At 40.3% G+C, this 25684-nt stretch overlaps 1 protein-coding gene, 2 long non-coding RNA genes and 1 pseudogene across 6 annotated transcripts; 2 read left to right on the forward strand and 2 right to left on the reverse strand.

Moving 5' to 3' along the window:
• The first annotated feature begins 7424 nt into the window (after nt 1–7424).
• On the forward strand, nt 7425–8804 carry LOC127643520 (putative nuclease HARBI1; annotated as a pseudogene).
• Nucleotides 8805–9220: 416 nt separating this feature from the next.
• On the reverse strand, nt 9221–9569 carry LOC127643935 (uncharacterized). Its single transcript, XR_007970606.1, has 3 exons — nt 9504–9569; nt 9372–9425; nt 9221–9287 (listed from the first exon to the last, which is right to left on the reverse strand). It is a non-coding gene; the product is annotated as an uncharacterized LOC127643935 (long non-coding RNA).
• Nucleotides 9570–10779: 1210 nt separating this feature from the next.
• On the forward strand, nt 10780–20823 carry LOC127643921 (uncharacterized). The gene is made up of 16 exons (XM_052126866.1): nt 10780–10797; nt 10973–11002; nt 11191–11223; nt 16539–16702; nt 16793–16873; nt 17121–17330; nt 17591–17829; nt 17918–18027; nt 18833–19023; nt 19097–19291; nt 19373–19459; nt 19654–19904; nt 19993–20121; nt 20229–20309; nt 20411–20513; nt 20591–20823. The coding sequence occupies exons 4-16, from the start codon at nt 16639–16641 to the stop codon at nt 20806–20808; spliced, it is 1959 nt and encodes a 652-aa protein (XP_051982826.1). The 5' UTR covers nt 10780–10797; nt 10973–11002; nt 11191–11223; nt 16539–16638; the 3' UTR covers nt 20809–20823.
• A 20-nt stretch (nt 20824–20843) lies between these two features.
• On the reverse strand, nt 20844–25664 carry LOC127643930 (uncharacterized). Of its 4 annotated transcripts, XR_007970599.1 has the most exons (6): nt 25278–25664; nt 25041–25172; nt 24771–24918; nt 24084–24192; nt 22041–23943; nt 20848–21756 (listed from the first exon to the last, which is right to left on the reverse strand). It is a non-coding gene; the product is annotated as an uncharacterized LOC127643930 (long non-coding RNA). The 4 variants fall into 4 exon arrangements; XR_007970597.1 differs by having other exon boundaries at nt 20844–21756; nt 24084–24918; XR_007970598.1 differs by having other exon boundaries at nt 22041–24192.
• Between the last annotated feature and the right edge of the window lie 20 nt (nt 25665–25684).

The following is a 25684-nucleotide window of genomic DNA, read 5'->3' on the forward strand; positions in this document are numbered from 1 at the left end:
TTTCTGGTCAAAAAGTTATAATTTGGTACATTGATACTACAGGCCAACAGGAACCCACAAACCAAGTATGGCCCACATTCGCCATTAGGGGGCTTACAGGCCACTCCCAAAATTTCTGTTTTCTGGTCAAAATTTTCTAATATGGTACATTGATACTACTGGCCAACAGGAACCCACAAACAAAGAATGGCTAACATTCGCCCTTAGGGGGCACTAGAGGCCACTCGAAATTCCCATTTTATGGTCAAAAATGTTCTAATTTGGTACATTGATACTACAGGTCAACAGGAACCCTCAAACCAAGAATGGCCAACATTCACCCCTAGGGGCGCTACAGGTAATTCCCAAAAGTCCCATTTTCTGGTCAAATATTTTCTAATTATGTACATTGATACTACAGGCCAACAGGAACCCACAAACCAAGAATGACCCACATTTGCCCATAGGAGGCGCTACAGGCCACGCTTCCAAAAAATATTTTCAAAGTGATACCATTTCCACGCCTATTTAACCAATTCTTTTGAATCTTGGTGTACATGCCTCATTTCTCATTGGGAACAAAAACGCTTCAAGGATCCATAAGGTATGATGGATTTTCCTGTAGACTGAAAATGTTTCGCTTAGGATTCAGACAGAAATACATGTTTTTGGATTCATCCATTGAGAGGGTTTAACCCCAACCCTCTACTGATCAATTTGAAATGATTTGCCATTTTGAGGAGGAATCACGATTGCTGCTTGCAGCTATATTTATTATTATTATTATTATTATTCTCCTTGAGCCCAAATAGCTCAAAAAGTCACTGGTCAAAAGTTTTCTAAATTGGCACATTGATAGTCCATGCCAACGGGTACCCCCAAACCAAGAATGGTCAACATTCGCCCATAGGTGGCGCTACAGGCCACGCCCAAAAAAAATATTTTCAAAGTGATACCATTTCCACGCCATTTGTCCAAATCTTCTGAAACTTGGTGTACATGCCTCATTTCTCATGGGGAACAAAAAGCCTCAAGAACCCATAACTTCCGCCATGATGGATTTTTCCGTGACGCTGAAAATTTGCTAAAACCTACAAAACTCTTTCTTCTCCTGAACCGTAGCTCTAATTGACTTGAAATTTGGTACACATGTGTAGAATGGACATCCTTGAAAACGTTACTTAGGAAAAATGAATACGATACAAAATGGCTGAAAGGGGCGTGTTTATGTAAATGTCCAAATTTTAACAATATATACGTGTCAATAAATCAAATGTAATTTTGACTGATGGTTTTTCAAACCTAACATGCTTCAAGATGACATCACTCTGAAGTACTGCGAAAGAATGGCCAACATTCGCCCTAGGGGGCTTACAGGCCATGCCGAAATTCCCATTTTCTGGTCTAAAATGTTCTAATTTGGTACAATGGTACTACAGGCCAACAGGAACCCACAAACCAAGAATGGCCGACATTCGCCACTAGGGGGCTTAAAGGCCATGCCAAAATTCCCGCTTTCTGGTCAAAAATGTTCTAATTTGGTACATTGATACTACAGGCCAACAGGAACCCACAAACCAAGAATGGCCAACATTCACCCCTAGGGGGCTTACAGGCCATGCCGAAATTCCCATTTTCTGGTCTAAAATGTTCTAATTTGGTACAATGGTACTACAGGCCAACAGGAACCCACAAACCAAGAATGGCCAACATTCGCCATTAGGGGGCTTACAGGTAATTCCCAAAAGTCCCATTTTCTGGTCAAACATTTTCTAATTTGGTACATTGATTCTACAGGCCAAAAGGAACCCACAAACCAAGAATGGCCCACATTCACCCCTAGGGGGCTTACAGGCCACTCCAAAATTCCCATTTTCTGGTCAAATATTTTCTAATTTTGTACATTGATACTACAGGCCAACAGGAACCCACAAACCAAGAATGGCCCACATTCTACCTATAGGTGGTGCTACAGGCCACGCCCCAAAAAAATATTTTCAAAGTGATACCATTTCAACGCCATTTGTCCAATTCTTCTGAAACTTGGTGTACATGCCTCATTTCTCATTGGGAACAAAAAGCCTCAAGGATCCATAAGGTCCTGTATGGATTTTCCTGTACATTGAAAATGTTTCGCTTAGGATTCAGACAAAGACATGTTTTTTTGAATTCCTTAATTGGGAGGGTTTATCCCCAACCATCTACTGATCAATTTTAAATGATTTGCCATTTTGAGGAGGAATCCGCATTGCTGCTTGCAGCTATATTTATTATTATTATTATTATTCTTCCTTGAGCCCCAATAGCTCAAAAAGTCACTGGTCAAAATTTTCTAAATTGGCACATTGATACTCCATGCCAACGGGTACCCCCAAACCAAGAATGGCCCACATTAGCCCATAGGTGGCGCTACAGGCCACGCCCAAAAAACAAAAATTCAAAGTGATACAATTTCCACGCCATTTGTCCAAATCTTCTGAAATTTGGTGTACATGCCTCATTCCTCATGGGGAACAAAAAGCCTCAAGAACCCATAACTTCCGCCATGATGGATTTTTCCAGACGCTGAAAATTTATGAAAACCTACAAAACTCTTTCTTCTCCTGAACCGTAGCTCCAATTGACTTGAAATTTGGTACACATGTGTAGAATTGAAGTCTTTGAAAACGTTACTTAGGAAAAATGAATACTGATACAAAATGGCTGAAAGGGGCGTGTTTATGTAAATGTCCAAATTTTAACAATATATACGTGTCAATAAATCAAATGTAATTTTGACTGATGGTTTTTCAAACCTAACATGCTTCAAGATGACATCACTCTGAAGTACTGCATAAAGAATGGCCAACATTCAGCCCTAGGGGGCTTACAGGCCATGCCGAAATTCCCATTTTCTGGTCTAAAATGTTCTAATTTGGTACAATGGTACTACAGGCCAACAGGAACCCACAAACCAAGAATGGCCGACATTCAGCCACTAGGGGGCTTAAAGGCCACGCCTAAAATTCCCGCTTTCTGGTCAAAAATGTTCTAATTTGGTACATTGATACTACAGGCCAACAGGAACCCACAAACCAAGAATGGCCAACATTCACCCCTAGGGGGCTTACAGGCCATGCCGAAATTCCCATTTTCTGGTCTAAAATGTTCTAATTTGGTACAATGGTACTACAGGCCAACAGGAACCCACAAACCAAGAATGGCCAACATTCAGCCATTAGGGGCGCTTACAGGTAATTCCCAAAAGTCCCATTTTCTGGTCAAACATTTTCTAATTTGGTACATTGATTCTACAGGCCAAAAGGAACCCATAAACCAAGAATGGCCCACATTCAGCCCCTAGGGGCGCTTACAGGCCACTCCAAAATTCCCATTTTCTGGTCAAATATTTTCTAATTTTGTACATTGATACTACAGGCCAACAGGAACCCACAAACCAAGAATGGCCCACATTCGACCATAGGTGGTGCTACAGGCCACGCCCCAAAAAAATATTTTCAAAGTGATACCATTTCCATGCCATTTGTCCAATTCTTCTGAAACTTGGTGTACATGCCTCATTTCTCATTGGGAACAAAAAAGCCTCAAGGATCCATAAGGTCCGGTATGGATTTTCCTGTACATTGAAAATGTTTCGTTTAGGATTCAGACAAAGACATGTTTTTTTGAATTCCTTAATTGGGAGGGTTTATCCCCAACCATCTACTGATCAATTTTAAATGATTTGCTATTTTGAGGAGGAATCCGCATTGCTGCTTGCAGCTATATTTATTATTATTATTATTAGATTCCTCCGTAAGGAGGGAATCTATTGTATTTGTCAGTTTTATTATTATTATTATTAGATTCCTCCGTAGGAGGGAATCTATTGTATTTGACGGTTTTATTATTAGATTCCTCCGTAAGGAGGGAATCTATTGTATTTGACGGTTTTATTATTATTAGATTCCTCCGTAAGGAGGGAATCTATTGTATTTGACGGTTTTATTATTATTATTATTATTATTATTATTATTCTCCTTGAGCCCAAATACCTCAAAAAGTCACTGGTCAAAAGTTTTCTAAATTGGCACATTGATACTCCATGCCAACGGGTACCCCCAAACCAAGAATGGTCAACATGAAAAATCTTTTTAGCTGGTCAAGCTGAATCTGGTTTAGCTGGTCAAGCTGGTCTCCCAGCCTGGAGAAGTTGGTGGTCAGCTGGTCTCCCAGCCTGGTTTAGCTGGTTTTAGCTGGTCTCCCAGCCTGGCTTAGCTGGTCAAGCTGGTCCCCCAGCCTGGCATAGCTGGTCAAGCTGGTCTCCCAGCCTGGCTTAGCTGGTTTTAGCTGGTCTCCCAGCCTGGCTTAGCTGGTCAAGCTGGTCTCCCAGCTAAAACCAACACTGACCAGCTAAGACCAGCCTGACCAGCTAAAACCAGCTAAGACCAGCCTGACCAACTAAGACCAGCTAAGACAGTACCAGTTACGTAATTTTTCTGTACTTTTTGGTAATTTCATGACTTACTAACTGGTAACGTAACTACAACGTCGCAGGCCCGTAATTTCATTACCATTAAATTACCAATTCACAACGTTGTCATTACGGGCTCCTAATGATGCAAGATAACCAAGAACGTTTCAGTTACGTAATATATTCGTAATTTTGTGTGCAATTGTATGACTTACTGGCAATGAGACTGCAATGTCCCAGGCCCGTAATTTTACCACCTTTCACGTAATAACTCAAGACAAATTGCATTTGTTTGTTTTTGTTGCTGTAGCATAACACCAAGTGTTGTACATCTGGAAGACAGTTACATTTTGCAAAAAGGGGTCATATGAAATAAAATGTTAATAGTAATGTATTTCATGCATTCTTTGTTTTGTATCCGTTTGCTTTACAGTCTCAGACGATTAATTATTTGGACATTACATTTTTTAATCCTCTGCAACAGAATACAAACCACAATTTGGGATCCTGACATGTCAAATTCCTATGCTATGTGGAGGTCCTCTGGATAAAGACAACACACACATATATTCAACTTTATCAAGGCACTTTATTTAGACCAGGATACACAATTTCTGTATCAAACAGGCTTCTTAAAGGTTGCAATATATTTATCACTTGATATGATCCACATATTAATTTGATACAGGTGTGTAATGCTTTGTAGTAACTTGTAAAAAAATGGCCAACTTAACCCCCTATTGTCTGACCTAAATTTAGGCAGTGTATAGGATCTTCACACGTAAGAATGCCCACTGACATTTTTTCCATTCCCCCACACATTAACTTTGTGTGGGGGAACAAAGTTGACTTTGACATTAACTGTCAGGGATACAGTAGGACATTTAATGATAACAAGTCAGTAAGTATACTGTATGATATGACATTTTGAAAAGGAACCACGATGCACAAAATTGCTATGTACACAAAATTTACTTAAAGGGATACACTTTAATGATTGCAGGATCCGTACCTTAATGCGCGCACGCAGCACAGTCTGCGCATGCGCATTGTCTTGTGATGTTAGAAACATCCATCCATCCATCGTCAACCGCTTATCCTGTGTACAGGGTCGCGGGATGTTAGAAACATAATTAGATTTAAAAAATAAAATGCTTATAGAATCCAAAAAAATAAATAAAAATAAAATAATGTAATGCAAAGGAAAACAAAATATCAAAATTTCCGTTCATTAAAAAAAGCAGCTTGATTACGTCGTTTAACTTTTTTTTTTTTAAAATAACCGTTGCCTGAGGCGCGAATTCCGACAGTGACCACACGCTGGAAGACACAAGGCGATTATGTTCGCGTTCATTAAATGGGTGGAGGATGAAAAATTCCCAATTCTGCCCACTGAACATATTAGAAAATTTTATGAGGATGAATACTCAGCGGGAATGGACTGAAAATTACGCTTACTTGGTGGAATTGCGCCAAGGCCAAAGAGCCGAAAAGGGGGTGGGTGGTCGGCCTATGAGGCCTCCATCATCAAGATAGCAGGTGCCTATTTTTATTATGCTATTTCCAATATAATACTCTTACATTATCATCTATTATTCTGTATACCGCTTTGTAGATTTATAACAAAAACGTCAGTAAACTATTCATTTTTTTATTTTTTATTTTTTATTTTAGATAACATCAATTAATAGGTAGTAGGCCTATGTAGCGTTATTCTACCTCCTCAGAAAGGGAAAGAACTTTACAAATGAAACTTAAGAAAATTGAAGAACAGCTACCCAAGTCAGACACTGAAGAGAAAGAGTAGCCTAAACCTTCAATGAATCTCATAGAGGCCGCAGAGATGAGAGCGGAGGGGGCAGCTAAGAAAAAGGTTAGTGTTGGTCAGAACGTGTGTGTGTGCGTGTGTGTGTACATATATATATTTACATAATTATAATTACATATAATTGTACTTGTTTACAGTCAATGATGTATGTTTAAGGTACACCTCACAGACCTACCAAATGATCTAAAGGTATGGAATGAAAGAAAAAATCTACAGCGTGTGATAAATCAGCCGAGAGAAGAGAACACGAATCTAAATAAAGAGAATGAGAGGCTGAAAAATGAAATGCTTAAACGTAAGTACTGTACTAATAACATTTTATATATATATATATATATATATATATATATATATATATATATATATATACATATATATATATATATGTTTGTGTGTGTGTGCGCTTACACTAACCACAGTTTGGTCTTTCAACTGTTTTTGTTTTGTTTGGTTTGTTTTTTAATTTTTTTCAAAATATATTCACATTTAATTTTACTTTCACAGAAATCCCAACTCTCCTTCTGGCTATAGACCACTTAGGGAGGTTAGAATTGTTTACATAATATAAAGCACAGACTAATGACAATGTTCCACATTTCCTTGCCTTTTTAAACTTAAGACCTTTAGAGTTTTTTGGTTGCTCAGTAGTAATATTTCTGCCTATTTATTTCAGCCCATGAAATCAAATGCAGATGTCCCTGAAATAAGATTTAAATCCAATTCATTAATTTGTTTGTCATTATCATTGTTGTTGTTGTTGTTGTTGTTGTTGTTGTTGTTGTTGTTGTTGTTGTTGTTGTTGTTGTTGTTGTTGGTGGTGGTGGTGGTGGTGGTGCAGTTTACAATAGCTTGTGGAGTCTGTTGCAGATGTTCATGATGTACATTTTACATGTTGTTCAGGGGCCTGTACCATGAAGCCGGTTTAGGTGGCTAGCCAGCTATGTTCCAGTTTAGCTTCCGCCAACCCTGGGTTTTAGGTACTATGAAAGTAGCTCGGCTTTAATCGGTGTTCGTTGCCATGGTATCTTACGCTGCACGGCTAACCTGCTCCGGGGCAGGTTATGTTCTGGATTCAAGATCTCAGACTGAAGTTTGACCAATCAGCTGTGAGCAAAGAAACATATAGGTGACGCAACTAATTCCCAGCGTCTGTTCTCTGCTGCAATGGCTTCACCTTTTCTCCCAAATCCTGTGGACATCTCCGCGCAAATTGTTAGACGAGCACTTCGTAGAGAAAGAGTTTTTAGGGACAGACAAAATCCATTTGACTTTCCCGATACTTGTATGAAAGATACAGATTTTCCGCGGAAGGAATGTCTTATCTTTGTGAACTTCTTGAGCCGCACATAACAAATGTGACTCGTCAAAGCCATGCCCTTACTGTACCGCAAATGGTATGTATGGCATTGCGTTTTTTGGCAAGTGGTACATACTTGAATGCGGTCGGTGATGCAGAGAATCTAGGGAAAAACACGGTCTGTCGGACCATTCGCAAGGTGGTCCTCGCTCTGCAGGGGTACATAAATAGCTTCATTGTGTTCCCTGGACATTTATCGACCATGTCCATAAAAGAGGGATTTTATAAAATTGCCGGTAAGATATCTTGATTGGGTGACATCATATGAACAAATTTAACCTTTCACGTTCGTTTTTTTTCTTCTGCAAAAAAGCACATTTCATACTTAGAAATATATAATGCAATAGTCTACAGTAGCTGTTAAGAATGATTTTAAATATATATATATTTTTAATTCCTATGATAGGATTCCCTAGAGTCATAGGAGCAATAGACTGCACATGTTGCATTCTCCACAGCTCTAGGAGAACATGAGGCAGATTATGTGAACAGAAAGTCCTTTCACAGCCTTAATGTTCGGGTATTTGAAAAATGTGAAGTTATTTTTATTTGCATTGAGATCAATCTTTAAATAAGTAACTAACAGATAGGACAATTATTTACTGTACATTTCATCTGCAGATGACTTGTGATCATGAATGCATGATCACAAGTTTAGATGCCAAATGGCCTGGCTCAGTGCATGACTCACAAATTTTCCGTGAGTCTATTTTGTGTCAGCGCTTTGAGGAAGGCAAGTTAAAATTGGTACAGTACACTTTAAAGTTTTAATTTGAAAAGCTTACACAATTTTTCCCTTTTCTGTTCTATGACAGGGCTTTTTGATGGCCTGTTGGTAGGAGATCGAGGTTATGCATGCCAGAGGTTTTGCTAACCCCTATCCTGACCCTCAGACAGGGCCACAAAACCGCTTCGATGTGGCCCTCAGTAAAACCAGGGTCAAGATCGAGATGACCTTTGGCATCCTAAAGGCACGTTTCAACTGCCTTAGGCGTTTAAGAGTGTCACCAGAGCGGGCATCACAGATAGTGGCTGCATGTGCCATTCTGCACAATATAGCCACTATCAGAAAGGAGCGAGTACCACCACAAAACCAGCTTCTCCCTGATGAAATTGACCCCATCACAATTGACCACCCAGCTGGCGCAGCTGTCAGAGATGCAATCACAACACAATATTTTACTTAATAAAAGCACACTGACACTGCTGATAGGTCTCAAACTGTTTTATTGGTCATGTGGCTAGGGAGGAAAGTGAGAAAGAAAAATGACATTAATAAACATTCATAGTGTTCATACAGGGTAACTTGGTTAAAAAAAAAAAAAAAAAGTTCACATACTGAGATCTGTTTTTTCCAGCTGTTTGATCTCCAATTAAATTTTTTTAATTTGGAGTCTCCTCAGCTCACAGTCCAGCTCCTTCAGTGAACAGTCTAGTTCTAGACTCCTTTTGTAAAGGGCCCTGACTGAGTCTGTTTCCACCTGAAACAATTCCACCACAAACAATCATTACACGTTTTCTGGAGGTTGATCAAATCACAAAAAGTGGCATGACTTTCTACAAACATAGGACTGACTGTAATTAAGGGTTTAAAGCATTACCTAGTTCACATTCCTTCTGAAGCCCATTGAGGTAGAGGCTTCAGTTTCTGGGGCAGGTTGTGAAAAATCCTACAATAAAAGAGATGTGTAAGAGCCAGTCATTTAATTATGACATTCAAATGTGTGCTATAATAAAAAGCCCAGTGCATTCACCTCAGCAACTGTCTCTGAAGACACAGACAGAGTGTCTTCATCATTTGGTTCACCCTATAAATTGAAGGCCAATTTAAATCAAAATTGTTATAAAGCAGGTTATGTTCATTGTGTTCTGTCTGGTGTACTGACCTCTGTGCAGGAGACTGTGTGCATGTGTGCTGGCTTCAACAGGGACACTGTATTTCCCTCTACTGTGCAGAACATAGAGTCAGCCATATTTAACTTTTTTTTTAAAACATTAGTAATGCATTGCACACACATACCCAGTGTTACTTGCATAGAGGAGCCAGCACCAGGGTCAGACTGTACAGCACTTGCAATCCCATCCATAATCGGCCGCCCCTTGTTGTTACTCAGTGCCAACTCCTCCGCCACAGTGTATTCTGGAGGAGGTGGCCCTCCCCCAGTTTTCCTTATGTCACACTTTTTTCTGTTTGCTGCAAACAAGTGTTTGTGATTAAATGTTCACAAAAGTAATAAAAGGTTTTGGTAAATACTCACCACTTTGAATTATATTTTTATATTTTGTTTTGATCTGCTGCCAAGAACGTTTGGAGTTGGGGTTGCATCTAAAAATCAATGAATATCAATCTTTCTTAGGATGTAATAGCCTATACATTCACACTTTACATACATCTACACACACACACACACTTATGTATGCATGTATATATCAGCACGAATACACATTTTAATTTTAGCATTTAATACATTTTTAATATGATTATCCTACATAAATTTACATTAATTGTTTAACTTAGCCTACGCATTAACGCAATCAGCAATCTTCCTCCAAGATTGTTCTCTTGCTTTGGCAGCAGATACAGTGTTACTGCGTGCTTGAAAAACACTCCTATATTCTTCATATTTCTGAATAATAATCTCTTGCTCCTGCGCGGAAAAATATATAGCTCTCGCTCTATCCATATCGAACGCGATTGGTTGTTCGGTGTCGACGTCACTCTTTTATGTGCACGCGCATGTGGAGTAATCATAGCTTAAGGATCAAAGCCTGAGTTGACAGAGAAGGTTGATGAGCTGCGTCATGGTACCAATAAAGCCTGATTGCATCGGTTTGGTTTTGTCGACTCAAAACCAATCCTGTAACCCAGAGTTTGTCCAACTACCATCATGGTACAGGCCCCAGATCTATGAACATATGATATAGATAAAAAACAAAACAAACTTGTGCATTGTACTCAGGACCACGATCACGAACGGATGGATGGGGCGGGGCCCTTGCACTGGGCCCCGCACCATGCTTGTGACGTCCCTGATTGTTCTTGCATCTGAACAAGGAATAGTCTGCTTTCTAAAGGTTTTTCTGATGTACAGTATTAAGTGACTTGTTTCTAATATATGATTTTCTCTCTTACAAATGTCAAAGATTCCATCTCATGTTCCCATCTCACATGCTCATAAAGTAAGTATTTGCTGCTTTTTATGTAATGTCTGTGCCACATGCTATTATGTCACATACTGAAGCATAACTATTAAAATAATGACTGTTTTCTTGAGATCATTAGATAAACTTATATTGTAACAACAATTGTCCAGTACTATTGCTAACATATATCCATTTACTGTATTAATTTTAGCCTTTGGAATCAAATGAAGATTTCCTTGATGTAAGTTATGCATTTTTAACTATTGTTTTTATTATAAATATACTTGTACAAGTTAGGAACATTATTCATAGCATCCTAGTGATTTGAACATGACTGTGGTAGATAAAGATTAGTTCACCTAAAATAGATACTCTCATCATTTACTCACCCTTGTGTTGTTTCAAGTTTGTATTACTTTTTTTCTTCAGCATAACAGCAAGATATTTTCTGATGGATATATGGTGAGTATATGCATATACAGTGCATCTGGAAAGTATTCACAGCGCTTCACTTATTCCACATTTTGTTATGTTACAGTCTTATTCAAAAATTGATTAAATTAATAATTTTCCTCAAAATTCTACAAACAGTACCCCATAGTGACAACGTGATAGAAGTCTGCATGAAATCTTTGCAAATTTACTAAAAATTAAAAATAACAAAATCACATGTACATAAGTATTCACAGCCTTTGCTCAATACTTTGTTGAAGCACCTTTGGCACCAATTACAGCCTCAAGTCTTTTTGAGTATGATACTACAAGCTTGGCACACCTCTTTTTAGGCAGTTTCTCCCATTCTTCTTTGCAGGACCTCTGAAGCTTCATCAGGTTGGATGGGGAGCATCGGTGCACAACCATTTTCAGATCTCTCCAGAGATGTTCAATCGGGATCAAGTCTGGGCTCTGGCTGGGCCACTCAAGGACATTCACAGAGTTGTCCTGTAGCCACTCCTTTGTTATCTTGGCTATGTGCTTAGCGTTGTTGTCCTGTTGGAAGATGAACCTTCGCCCCAGTCTGAGGTCCAGAGCACTCTGCATCAAGGATGTATCTGTTTCATTGCGGCATTCATCTTTCCCTTGATCCTGACTAGTCTCCCAGTTCCTGTCACTGAAAAACATCCCCACAGCATGATGCTGCCACCACCATGCTTCACTGTAGGGATGGTATTGGCCAGGTGATGAGCGGTGCCTGGTTTCCTCCAGACATGACCCTTGACATTCAGGCCAAAGTGTTCAATCTTTGTTTCATCAGACCAGAGAATTTTGTTTGTCATGATCTGAGAGTCTTTCAGGTGCCTTTTGACAAACTCCAGGTGGGCTGTCATGTGCCTTTTTCAGAGGATTGGCTTCTGTCTGGCCACTCTACCATACAGGCCTGATTGGTGGAGTGCTGCAGAGATGGTTGTTCTTCTGGAAGGTTCTCCTCTCTCAACAGAGAAACGCTGGAGCTCTGTCAGAGTGACCATCGGGTTCTTGGTCACCTCCTGACTAAAGCCCTTCTCCCTGAACGCTCAGTTTGGCGGGCGACCATCTCTAGGAAGAGTCCTGGTGGTTCCAAACTTCCATTTACAGATGACGGAGGCCACTGTGCTCATTGGGACCTTCAATGCTGCAGAGATTTTCTGTACCCTTCCCCAGATCTGTGCCTCGATACAATCCTGTCTCGGATGTCTACAGGCCATTCCTTAGACTTCATGGCTTGGTTTGTGCTCTCACATGCACTGTTAACTGTGGGACCTTATATAGACAGGTGTGTGCCTTTCCAAATCATGTCCAATCAACTGAATTCACCACAGGTGGACTCCAATCAAGTTGTAGAAACATCTCAAGGATGATCAGTGGAAACAGGATGCACCTGAGGTTTTGAGTGTCATGGCAAAGGCTGTGAATACTTATGTACATGTGATTATTTTTTCTTCTTTTTTTCTTTTTAGTAAATTTGCAAAGATTTCAAACAACCTTCTTTCATGTTGTCATTATGGGGTATTGTTTGCAGATTTTTTAGGAAAATAATGAATTTAATCCATTTTGTAATAAGGTTGTAACATAACATAAAATGTGGAAAAGTGAAGCGCTGTGAATACTTTCCGGATGCACTGTAGACATACAGTCCTAGTGCTTAACACATCCAGAGAGCACTAGGTAGAACCAGGAAGTTATTTAATTAATCATGATCATTAAGTTGATTGCTGATGTCAAGATTTACAGTAGAGGTATATTTTGGAGGAATGTTTTGGTCTGTTCTCACCCAAAATCATAAAGACATTTGCTTCAGAACACATTTATTAAACTACTGGAGTCTTATGGTTACAATTAAGCTTTTTGTCTTTTTCAGAACATGAAACGAATCGGTTACCTAACGTAACCTCGGTTCTCTCTAGATGAGGGAATGAGTATTGTGTAAGCTAGCTTACGCTACGGGAAAGATTAATCTTTTCTGAGATATTGAAGCCAAAAAAATTATCCTTAATTTTGTATCATTTGTCAACGCAGTGCAGCAACTGCAGACCTTGAGCGGGCTAGCTAGCGAGCTCATTGGTTGCTCTGCGGCAACTGCTGCAACCTATAGACGAACTTGGGCGAACTCGCGTCCAGTGAGAGGCGTCCGCGCGCTTACTGCATCAAAGCCCGCCAAAATGGGCGTGGCTAGAGTGCATATAAGCGTAGTTCAGTGAGGCTGGAACCCTGGTTTTCATTGAATGAAGCGAAAGTCGCCGTGGCGCGAAGCACGGCCGGCTACGCAATACTCGTTCCCTCATCTAGAGAGAACCGAGGTTACGTTAGGTAACCGATTCGTTCTCTTACGAGAGGTTCTCTCGTATTGCGTAAGCTAGCTTACGCTACGGGAACCCATTGTCAATGCCGTCGCGCCAAGCATCCACTGCATGAGCCCCGGGGTGGGGGACCCGGGGAGCCCTTGTGAGTGGGGAAATAATATTTGGCCAGCAAGAGTGCGGGCCAGTGTGTGTGTAATACATAAGCACATAGTGGGAAGGGAGCGACAGAGCGCGGTGCCAGTCTGTGTGGAATGAGTCCCATCAGTGCAGCTCACCAGGGGAGCTGTAGCGTATTAAACCGCTAGTAGTTTTGCCTGCAGGGCGGGCACTTCCAGATTGTAAAATCTGACAAAGGTGGAGGGGGAAGCCCAGCCCGCTGCCACACATATGTCGTGAATGGAAATCCCGCTGGACCATGCCCACGATGAGGCCATGCCTCTAGTGGAGTGAGCCCTAATGCCCAACGGGCATGGCAGGTCTTTTGACGCATATGCGGCAGCAATAGCGTCCACTATCCATCTAGACAGTGTCTGTTTCGAGGCGGCGAGACCTTTGGTGCGCCCTCCGAACGAAACGAATAGCTGCTCAGAGCGTCTGAAAGAGGCGGATTCACCAGGGGAGCTGTAGCGTATTAAACCGCTAGTAGTTTTGCCTGCAGGGCGGGCACTTCCAGATTGTAAAATCTGACAAAGGTGGAGGGGGAAGCCCAGCCCGCTGCCACACATATGTCGTGAATGGAAATCCCGCTGGACCATGCCCACGATGAGGCCATGCCTCTAGTGGAGTGAGCCCTAATGCCCAACGGGCATGGCAGGTCTTTTGACGCATATGCGGCAGCAATAGCGTCCACTATCCATCTAGACAGTGTCTGTTTCGAGGCGGCGAGACCTTTGGTGCGCCCTCGAGCGAAAGCGAATAGCTGCTCAGAGCGTCTGAAAGAGGCGGAGCGCGCAGTATACAATCTCAGTGCTCTGACTGGGCAAAGGAGATTGGCGTCGCGTTCGCTATCGGATGCTGGCAGCGCCGATAGGGAAATGACCTGTGCTCTGAAAGGAGTACCGATCACCTTGGGAACATAGCCGTGTCTAGGCTTTAAAATGACCTTGGAGTCACTTGGTCCGAACTCAAGACACGCAGTGCTGACAGACAGCGCGTGAAGGTCTCCCACACGTTTGACTGATGACAGGGCAGTCAGAAAAACGGTTTTGAGTGAAAGGTATTTCAAATCCACGGATTGAAGCGGTTCGAAAGGGGGGGCTTTCATAGTTTCGAGAACTATAGAAAGATCCTTCTAGCTCCCTTGAGGAAGCGGATGACCAGCTCGTTTTTTCCCAGTGACTGGCCGTGCAGGGGTTCGGCGAACGCCGCGACGGTCGCCACATACACTTTGAGCGTGGATGGGGATCTGCCCTTATCCAGCAGCTCTTGTAAAAACACGAGCAGCGACGACACCCCACATGTCCGTGGGTCCAGGTCTCTGTCGGTGCACCATTTTGAAAACACAGACCATTTTGACGCATAGAGTCTTCTCGGGGAAGGGGCTCTAGCGTGTATGATGGTGTTTATTACCCCTTCTGGCAGAGCGACGGGTAGTCGTTGATCACCCATGCGTGCAGCGCCCAGCGCTCTGGGTGGGGATGCCAGATCGTGCCGCAAGCTTGAGAGAGGAGATCTGCTCTCACTGGGATGGGCCACGGCGCTGTCAGTGACAGCTGCGTAAGCTCCGGGAACCATGTCTGATTCCCCCAACGCGGGGCTATCAGGAGCACCGAGTGACGCGTTTCCCTGATCCTCTGCATTACCTGTGGCAATAGCGAGACAGGAGGGAAAGCGTAAAGCGGGCGGTTGGGCCAGTCCTGGGCCAGCGCGTCCTCGCTTTTCGAGAAAAATATTGGGCAGTGAGAGTTCTCTTCAGACGAAAAGAGGTCTATCTCTGCTCTGCCGAATATGCGCCATAACTTCTGGACTGTTTGAGCGTGCAGGGACCATTCCCCTGGAGGAATATTGTCTCTGGACAGTCTGTCTGGGCCGTCGTTCAGGTGGCCTGGCACGTCGCGTCGCCCTCAGCGGCGCAGGTGGCACTGGGACCAACTCAGTATGTGTTTCGGTCAGATGGAAGAGGTTCCTGGATCTGACACCGCCCTGACGGTTTAGGTAGGATACCACAGATCTGTTGTCCGAACGGACCAGGACGTGGTGACCCTGAATGACCGGAGAAAGCGCTAAGCGCATACTCGACCGCTATCATTTCCAGACAATTTATGTGAAGGAGCTTTTCCTGAACTGACCATAGGCCAAAAACCGGAGAGCCCTCGCAGACCGCGCCCCAACCCGTGTTGGACGCGTCTGTCGAGATGACTTTTCGGCGAGATACAGCTCCCATCGTCACTCCCCGCTGATACCATTCGGCCACTGTCCAGGGCTGCAGAGCTGAAATACAGGTCTGAGTCACCTTGATCGGCTGGCGGCCTGTGGCCCAAGCCCGGCGAGACGCTGGGTGTTTAGCCAATGCTGAAGCGGGCGCATGCGCAGTAAACCCAGCTGAAGTACTGCTGCGGCTGAGGCCATGTAACCTAGCACTCTCTGAAATTTTTTCAGAGGCGTGAGGCTGTTCATCTGAATATGGAGGACAAAACATGCAAAAATTATAAATAAATAAATACATAAATAAATGTAATAATAAGAAAATAAATAAAGGAATAAATGTCTTGATAAAACAAATATAAATAGTTTTAATTAAATTTATTCCTGAATTTATTATTGTATGACTTTTTTCCTTTATTATTTTCTATATTAACTTTATTTTGATTATTTTTAACTTTTATTTATTTATTCATTTATTCTGCATTGTTTATATTTTTTTATTTATGTGTTCATTTATTTTTATATTTATTTATTCCCACATATATTTTTTTCCATATTTATATATTCCCATATATATTTATTTATTTATACGTGTATTTATTTTTACTTTTCTGTGTGCAACATGGAAATGAGGGAGGCGGTCCTTGTGTAGCTCCAGTGCATCATTGGTTGAGAGCTCACCTTTAGAAGCGTCAGATCTAACTAAGCGATAGATCGGAGTTTTCCCAAAAAAATGGCGGCAAGTAGCAATACGCTGTCCAAATTGCTACGGGATGTGGCAGATCAACTGGAGAGTTGTAAGTTATTTTCACAGATTCACATTATGTCGAATTATTTTGTAGCGACCAAGATGTTCCAGATGACTAGTATGTTGTGCTTCCTTACAGCAGCAGCATCATCATCATCAAGTCCGGAACCATCAACGTCGTCAGATTCAAGATTGATGACACCCAGACACCCAGTGGACGGTAGGTTTCTAGTCTAATACCTGTTTATTTTGTTATCACGGCGAAAATCTTGACTGAAATTATCTCTGTGCGGTTCCCAACCGATGATTTCAACGAAGAACAAATCATTCTAGGATTGTGTCAAATTCGTAACAATGAAATACAAATAACTCATTAATGAACGAGGTTTGCTCTAGTTGTAAAGGAGTTATATTATCATTCTCTGCACTTCAAAGATGATCATTGTTTGCTTTCTTACACTTTCTAGCCGAAGTTGCAAGACTATTTAGTCCTTACAACAGAGGAAGAGGATTGGCGAGACGGACGAGCTTGCCCGTGATGAGTCGTGCAGTATCCTGCAGCTTTACTCATAACTTCTGCTGTCTTGATGATAAAAATGCAGTTTTGGTACCCAGTCGCTGTGCAAAAGAGCGGTTGTTTTCTGCTGGATTAGGAGAGAAACGTGTGACGTTTCGAGGTATTTACTTTGTTTAAAAGTGATTTTTTTCTTGAGCACATTTGTATGATTATTTATGTATTCTCTTTACTGTTAAAAATGATAAGGTCTGTCAGTAGTCATTTAACAATCTAAACATGAAATCCAAACACTGGGCTGCAGGTGTGGCTTTCAAAACACACACTGTCAGACTGAACACTGTCAGTACTGAAAAGTTACAGATGTGTATGTGATAAATGTCAGAATTATCTTTACATGTTATCTTTTTTTTTTTCTTAAAGGATGCCATACAGATCCCCAAAAATTTAAAGATGTCATAATGGAAGCTTTTCCAAAACTCCGACAAGGTGGTGGGTTTGAGTTACTAAAAATATCAGGGAACACAAGAAGCCGCCATCTCAGCTTGATACCCTGCCCAAATGAGGGATACCATGTAAAGTATTTGAAAGATCCTCAAAATCAAATTGGTCATTCAACCATTTTCATTCGTCCACTTCAACGAAACTTAGAAGTTGAATCAGTAAGTTCCATACTTTCAAACAAGGAATTCATTAACATTCATATAAATTATGTATGAAATACTTCTATTTAATGATATTCACTTATAGACAAGCCATCCTAACAGAGACGAGTTGATTGGACCACCTCAGAAATGTGTTGTGTGTGGAGATGAATTCCCGTTTGCAGAGATCAAGTGTCATAGTGATGAGTGCATGAGGTATTTTATTTGTATAATGTGGAGTCTCTTATGGAAATTTATATTCTTGGTTGGGAATAATCAGGTTTAAACGTGTCATTAAAATAATCTTGTAAGGATTTTATAGTGTGAGCCAATGAATCACACATTTGTGTGTGTGCACCTACAATGTATATAAGTGTGTGTGTGTGTATATATATATATATATATATATATATATATATATACATATACATATACACTCACACGTGTGCAATCGATCAGCCAAAACATTAAAACCACCTGCCTAATATTGTGCAAGTCCCCCTTGTGCTGCCAAAACAGCATCAACCCGTATCTCAGAATAGCATTCTGATATGATATTTTTCTACCAACAATTGTACATGGCTGCATTTCCCAAAAGCATCGTAAAGTAAAGATAATCATAGAGACTATTGGTGCCAATTATTTCTATGATCTACAACCCCATTTCCCAAAAATTGGGATGCTGTAAACAATTTTAATAAAAACAGAATGCAATGATTTGTAAATCATTTAAAACCTATTGAAACGTGTTGCTGGCATCTAATTCAAACAGCATATGTTTTTCAACAGACAATAAACTATTTTATACTTTGTACTATTTACAACTAAATATAAATTATTTGCAAATCATTGCATTCTTTTATTATTTACATTATACACAGTGTCCCAATTCTTTTTGAAATGGGGTTGTAATTGGCTTACAATGCTTTTGAATCACAGAATTGTCAGTTTGAACCAGTGTGTGGGTGTGTGTGTGTATATATATATATATATATATATATATATATAATTTTTTTCTAAGGTCAGCAGAGGTCAGTGGTGAGGTAGTGAGTGAGAGAGCTACACAAAGTGCCACTTCAAGCAACACTGAAAGTAGAATTGTGAGGCAGGAGAGGAATGTTTCAAGTGTCAGAGACAGAGCAATGCAGGTTCAAGGAAACCATGTTTCACAGGTCATCACAATAGATTGTGAGGAGGGCACTGAACTTGATGGTTTGTATAGTTGACATTGACATTTATCTTTAGGTAGGAGTTCTGCAAACTGATTCTTTTTTACTTTGTTTAGATTGGAAATTTGACCCAGATCTGACAGAGGCCTTAAAGTACAGAGAAATCATCTTGAGGAAGCATGAAACTGGAAAGGAGCTCAGTTTGCAGATGGACATGAGAGAGTCTCCTGAAGATAGGGAGAGGGCAATCCTGACTTTTTATAAGACCGCAAATGTAGAATGGGCTTGCCCTTTAAAATGTACACTACATGGTAGGTAAAGTGAATCCCAAAATAATGTGATAGTTTTAGATTTGTGTTTGGATTAATGTGCATTATTCTTTTGCCTTTAAGGTGATCCCGCAATTGGAGATGGAGTGACTCGTCATGTTTTCGCAACAATTATGTCAAAACTTCAGCATGGTTTTGAACTACAACTTGGTTAGTGACCTGTACCTTACTTCTTCTTTCTCTATCTGTTGACAGAAGGTTTATTGCAATTTGTAGGCATTAACAATTGTCTTGGCACTGGCCTATCCTAGGTGTGGTTCATTAATAGGTGTTTCTGCATTTGTTTATTGTAATGAAGAATAATAATCCAGATTGTCAGATGTAGCATGACTTTATTGTTTTAGTACCAGGAGGAACTCTTCTTTTTGAGGGTGAAAAGGATCACTTGATTCCCTCAACATCTCAGTGTCTTCTGGATAGTGACTTCTTTGTGGTGGCAGGTCGTATGATTGGGCACTCTTTTCTGCATGGTGGTCCATGCCTAACAGGTTTAAGCCCAGCAATAGTGCATGTGCTTATTGGTGGATCCCCTGAAACTGCCACAATAGATGTTCTGGACTGTGCTGACATTGATGTCCGTCAAGTAATAAAGATGGTTAGTTAATGTATACTCTAATTAATTTTCATGAAATTATTTTGCTAGTGAACAGAAATGTACTTATACTTAATTATTTTATGACCAGTTGGAAGGCACAGGTGAATTATCATTAGAAGAAAAGAGCGCTATTACAGACCTTGCGGTGTCTTGGGATTTGCCTGGAGTGACATCAGAAAACAGAAGATGGCTGCTTGAAAAACTACTCATACATGCTGTGAGTATGCACTATTGGTTGGAATACTCATAACATTTAGAAGATTGTTATTAAATGAGTCGTGCAGTATCATTTAATATGTTACCTTTTCAAATGGCTATATGAAGGTCCTTGAAAGAACCTGCAAGCAGGCAAAACAGCTACGCCGGGGTTTGAAGGAGACCTTGATCTGGCCTTTGCTGACTGAAAGGAAAGACACAATTCCTCTTCTCTTTCCTAGGACTACACCATTTATATAATACTGTTGTGTTCCACAACTCTTAAGTAATGATAATCTTGTCAATCTGTCAGATTGGAGAGGATACATTGGCCTACAGAAGATGAAGACAGTGAGGTCTCAGTTGAAGAAACATGTAGGCTCACAGGATTCCTTCGCACATTCATTGAGAACTGTAAGTATATGAGAATCAACTGATTAACTTTATTGATGATGAAGATACTACTTGTGCCATTTTTTTTTTAAATGCAGCTTCTTATAACACCTTGCGGTTTCTGCTCAAATTCTGGACTGGATGGGATGTGCTGCCCAGGAGCCTAGATGTTGAGGTGGTGGAGGGAAACCTACCGAAGTCTTCCACATGCTATCAAACTCTCAAGCTTCCTAGTCATTATAAGGACTACACTGCCTTTGAGAGAGACTTTTTAGCTGCTATCTGGAGCACAGATTATGGATTTGGAATGGTCTGATTTCATACTAGGAATATAAATTAGATGCGTCCATTAATCCATATTTACAGGAGTTAGTGTTAAAATTTTACAGTTTTTGTTACAAAGACATCAGATATCCAGTCTACAAATATCAAACACTTTTGACATGTTGCTGAGTTCATAACCTTTTTGTTGTCAACGATTCACTATAAATATGGTCTCCTAGACATTAAGCTGCTATCTGGAGTACAGAATATGGATATAAAATGGTTTGGAAGAAGTTCTTGAGTTACAAATAATATTCACTGGATGCCAGAGTTAATCCATATTAACTGGAGTTAATGTTAAAATGTCCCACTTTTTGTTTTTGTGACTAAGCACAGACGTCCAGTCCACAAATCTCATATGCAATACTTGAATTGTATTATTCAGAACACAACCTTGTTGTTGTAAAAGTTATACCAAACTAACCTCTGGTTAAATAGTTATAATAAACATTTACTGACCTCAGTGCACTACAAAGATAGTGTGGCTGTTCAAAGCCAGCATTATAAAAATTAACACGTTGAATAAACGTTTTAAGCTGAACATGTACAGCTGTTTACTGATTATAGGTTTTGGGTTGTTTTATACCATATAGCATGAATGAATTTTTAAGTACATCAATTATGCCAGTGTTTAAACAAATTTTATCAAATACAGACAGGCACATCGAAATCATTTAATATAACAAAACACAACCTCTAAAATCTTAAACAAAATTCTCTCATCTCTTGTATATTTGTGCTAATCTATCATTTCTGATAATAAAGCTACAGTCTCTCTGTAGACCTCTAACACATCAGCCAGAGGGACATCTGGGTTTGGGAACCTCTCAGCATCCTGCTGTGTGAGTTGATGTGGCATTTGTACTTCAGGGATCACTACACCGGGTTCGTGATGACCACATGGCTCTGTCCAGTCAATGCCATATTGCATGGCATCTACCTGTAATAGACAACTGAACTGATAATTAAACGTTTTAATTTAACAAATTATCCAAACAAACATGTCTGTCTGTCCTACTACCAGAGCTCTTTAGGAAAAAAATATTTAAAGCAAGCCATAAAGTACTTAAAGATTACTGTATTACAATAACAAGCTAAATGTGATTAAAACGAGGCTCACCTACAAAGAACTAAATAACCATAAAATGTACAATGCATATACATTTGTAATTACATGTTAATTCATATGTCAGTATATGTCCTAATCAGCTCTGATATAAATACCTGGTTAGGGTCTTGCAATGCCTCAGGCTGATGACTTTCCCAGAGCTGTATTGGTGACCGGTTTCCTTCGGTCCGCAACTTGTGGTGGTTCCAGCCATCCTGAAAGAACTGAAGGTGTTTCTCTACATGTGGCATGAAGCACCGGTGCAGTGCATAGAGATGCATTTCATCATCTGGATTCAGAAGCCCTTCATTCTCAAGGTTGGTGAAGATTGTATAGAAGAGATCAAGCACTCCAGCATAAACATCTCTCCACAACCTTTCGATCCTAACACAGTAAAAGAGCCAAAATATTTAAACTGGAAACAAGGACCTTGACTAAATTTTGAAAGTTGTGCCTGAAATTGACTTACATAACCTTAAATGTACCTTGAAAAAATCATCTATTTTACAGCCATTTGGTTATTTAATAACTAAGGGGACAAATACTTTTCACACATTTGAAGATCTGAAACTTTTGTGAGAGATCTACAGTACAGAAAAATAGAAGACATCAGGAAGGGGCAAATACTTTTTCCACAGTATTGTATGTATACAGACACATACATACATAGAGCTTGCAAAACTATTTATAAATTTGATTGAAAATGCAGTCCTATGAGTACATTTTTTACAGCCAAAATTAAAAGATATCAGAGTAGATATTTGTAATGACTTTCCAAAAAAGCCAGAGGTGGCTTGGAAACAGGAGTGAGCATGTATTAATGTGTGCAAAAAGTGTCCATGCATTCAGTGTCTTTAAAACAATGTCTGTCTTTATTGTGTTCCAAGTGAAAATTCATACCCCTTAATATTCAGGCCGAATTTTGCTGTAATAACAGTTTTAAATGTTTTATAAACAGGCTGAGTGTAAGTTTTGTCCATTCCTTGGAATATTTGCTCCAGGTGATTCAGGTTGGTTGGGTGGAGTGAAATTTTTAAATAAATTCTCAAAAGGATTGAGATTAGGACTTTGGGCCACTGTAGGGTATTCACCTTTTTGTTCTCGAGTAATTCCTATGTTGCTTTTGCTTTGTGCTTGGGATCAGTGTCCTGCTAAAAAAAAAAGTTTCAGCTTTTTAGCAGAAAATTCATTATTGCCCTGTATTTTGCTCCGTCAAAGATCCCAAGCACAAGGCAAAAGCAACACATGAATTCTATCGAGAATCTGTGGCACTATTTGAAAATTGCAGTCCACAATCACCACCCAGCCATCCACGGTTGCTCTACCCCCAGTCCAGGTGGCGGGGGACAGCCCTCGGTTACCTCCGTTTCCGAGTCTGTCAATCCATGCATATTTTCATGTGTTTCACTGGGCGCATCACATTGGATACATGGCACGTGTGGAGGCTCATGCCATTTCCTACAATTCTGCATATGGCTCACCACGCACCCTGCTGTGGACGAGAACCGTCATCGCAACCACGAAGATGGTAACCCCTGTTACTCTTCCCTCCCTAGCATCTGAGCCAATTTGGTTGGTTAGGAAGCCTGAGTGGAGTCACTCATTACACCAGGATTCGATGGTAGCCAACCGTCTTTGCAGGCTGAGCTACCCAGGCCCACCCTTTAATTTTGGCTTTAAAAAAGTACTTGTAGAACATATGAGTTTGCAATAAAAATCCAGATTTTTTTTTCTCCAAAGTGTCTGAACACTATGCAAGGCACTGTATACTTTTGATTATGGACACTCCTCCCTGTAATGTGCGAGTTTCTGTTCTCTCCTCTGGTGGACACCATGAAGCGAGCAACATCTATATTCTCCCCACCTTTATCTGACCTTACACGTGATGGCACATCAAACAGGCTGACACCTTCTAAAAAGCTTGTCAGGACTGTAGCAGCTTTATTATTGGTGGCAGCTTTTAAGTAGACGATTAGACGGCTAAAGCCATCAATGCCACCGTGAACGACAATACGCCACCTGGAACAGATATAGGAAAATTAATTTCAGACTAAAACCAGCAACAATATTAACAACTAGCCTTTTCAGTGATGAGATAAAAACAGATCCTACTATCTAAAGTAAATTAAAAGAGCCATAAAAGTATATCACATACTTACCATAACATAATTCTTGATGCATTGAACAACAAAGTTAGGAAAATCTGCTCATTTCCCACCAATTATGTTTATGAAATTTCTCAGTTATCCAGGTCATGGTAGAATAAATCTGCAAAGACATTCTAGTCAAATGGATGAACTGATGGTGGAGCTTCCCCAACATTACATCTTAACACACACAATGACATCACAAGACATTACCCAATGACTTAATAATCATCCAGTAATAGTCATATGACTTAATAATCATCCAGTAATAGTCATATAACAACTCATAATGGTAAGAGTCATTGCAGATTTAGATTCACAAGGCAGATGCTTGAAAGACAACATTAAACTTCACATGTTCTAAGACAGTGAAGTGATGATTTTGCCCAGAGGATAGGTGTGATTGTCAGCTTCTTACAACACAGTCCTTTCAACCTAACCCCAACAAATTCACAATTGTAGTCTACATGTGTGTGATGAAATTTAATGCTGAGGCTGAAATTAAAAGCTCCACTATCAACTGAGGAAGCCAGAGTGACAAAACATCTTGAGCTGCAATTACTCAAACCAATTACACATCTTTATGCTTTCAGTTTTTTTGGTCAACTGAACAGACCTTTCCGCTTCAGTCTGACATAGGAAAACACATCCAGCTGACCACGATTAAAGCTTCAATAATTTATATTACTGTCAGCATACCTTATTAGCTTATGGTTACCATCGATGTGCCATAAACTGTTGGGTGCAGGGACAGTGTATTTTCTACGCCTCCGAGGGTTCAGCTGAAGACTGCGCATTAAGACACCCTGAGGATCCACGCGTCGCATGGATTCTTGAACACGTCGCCCTACAAAAATTCACCAATGCAGATTAAACATTCCTATCTTTGAGTTAATTTCTATATTATATCCTTTGTATTTACCTTGTATTCAAGGATGCAAATATGTCAAGGTACAAAATGTGCCTTACTCTGTACACGAATGCCCTGTGCAGTGAGATGTCCAACCATCATTTTATACCCAGAATTGGGATGACGTTTTAGTATCTTCTACCACAGCATCCAGTTCAACGTCTTCCAAAGTTGAGAACAGGTCGCTTACTCTGAGAATAAATCACAAACTCATGATCAACCACACAACACAAGAGATCAACACTAGTATATTTGAAAGTTTAAAAGGCTACATAAAGATAATAGGAGCGGCTTACCTTAAACCATGCTGCGTCATTCTGTTACGAATAGTTCTTTCACACACACCAAACAACTTTGCGATGTTTCCAGCAGTTTGACCCATTGAGAGATAAGTTTCAATAGTACATATCGTAAGCAACGAAGATGGACGTCCCACCTTAGCACCCTCTGACTCGCACATATTTTGAATATGCAGGTAAACATTTAGCAGAGAGTCTAACAATCCTGGATGTGTTTCGACATTCATACCGGCATACAGCTCTACTAAAGCATCAATTAGCACCTCTACTCTAAATAAAACATAGTCACTTGATGCGTGGTTATCGACTTCATTCGCTAAGTTGCGCAACTCTCTAGCTATAAGTGAAGCGTCAGCCATAGTTTACACGAGATATGGTGATGACCTGACGTCACATCAAAACAA

The sequence above is a fragment of the Xyrauchen texanus genome, chromosome 5, assembly GCF_025860055.1.
Source record: "Xyrauchen texanus isolate HMW12.3.18 chromosome 5, RBS_HiC_50CHRs, whole genome shotgun sequence".
In the NCBI taxonomy this organism is placed as follows: Eukaryota; Metazoa; Chordata; class Actinopteri; order Cypriniformes; family Catostomidae; genus Xyrauchen; species Xyrauchen texanus.

Coding starts and splice junctions, on each gene's coding strand:
- LOC127643921 (XM_052126866.1), top strand. CDS start 16,639: ATGGCGGCAAGTAGCAATACGCTGTCCAAATTGCTACGGGATGTGGCA. Junction 16,703..16,792: donor GGCAGATCAACTGGAGAGTT/GTAAGTTATTTT, acceptor GCTTCCTTACAG/CAGCAGCATCATCATCATCA. Junction 20,310..20,410: donor TCTGGCCTTTGCTGACTGAA/AGGAAAGACACA, acceptor TGTCAATCTGTC/AGATTGGAGAGGATACATTG.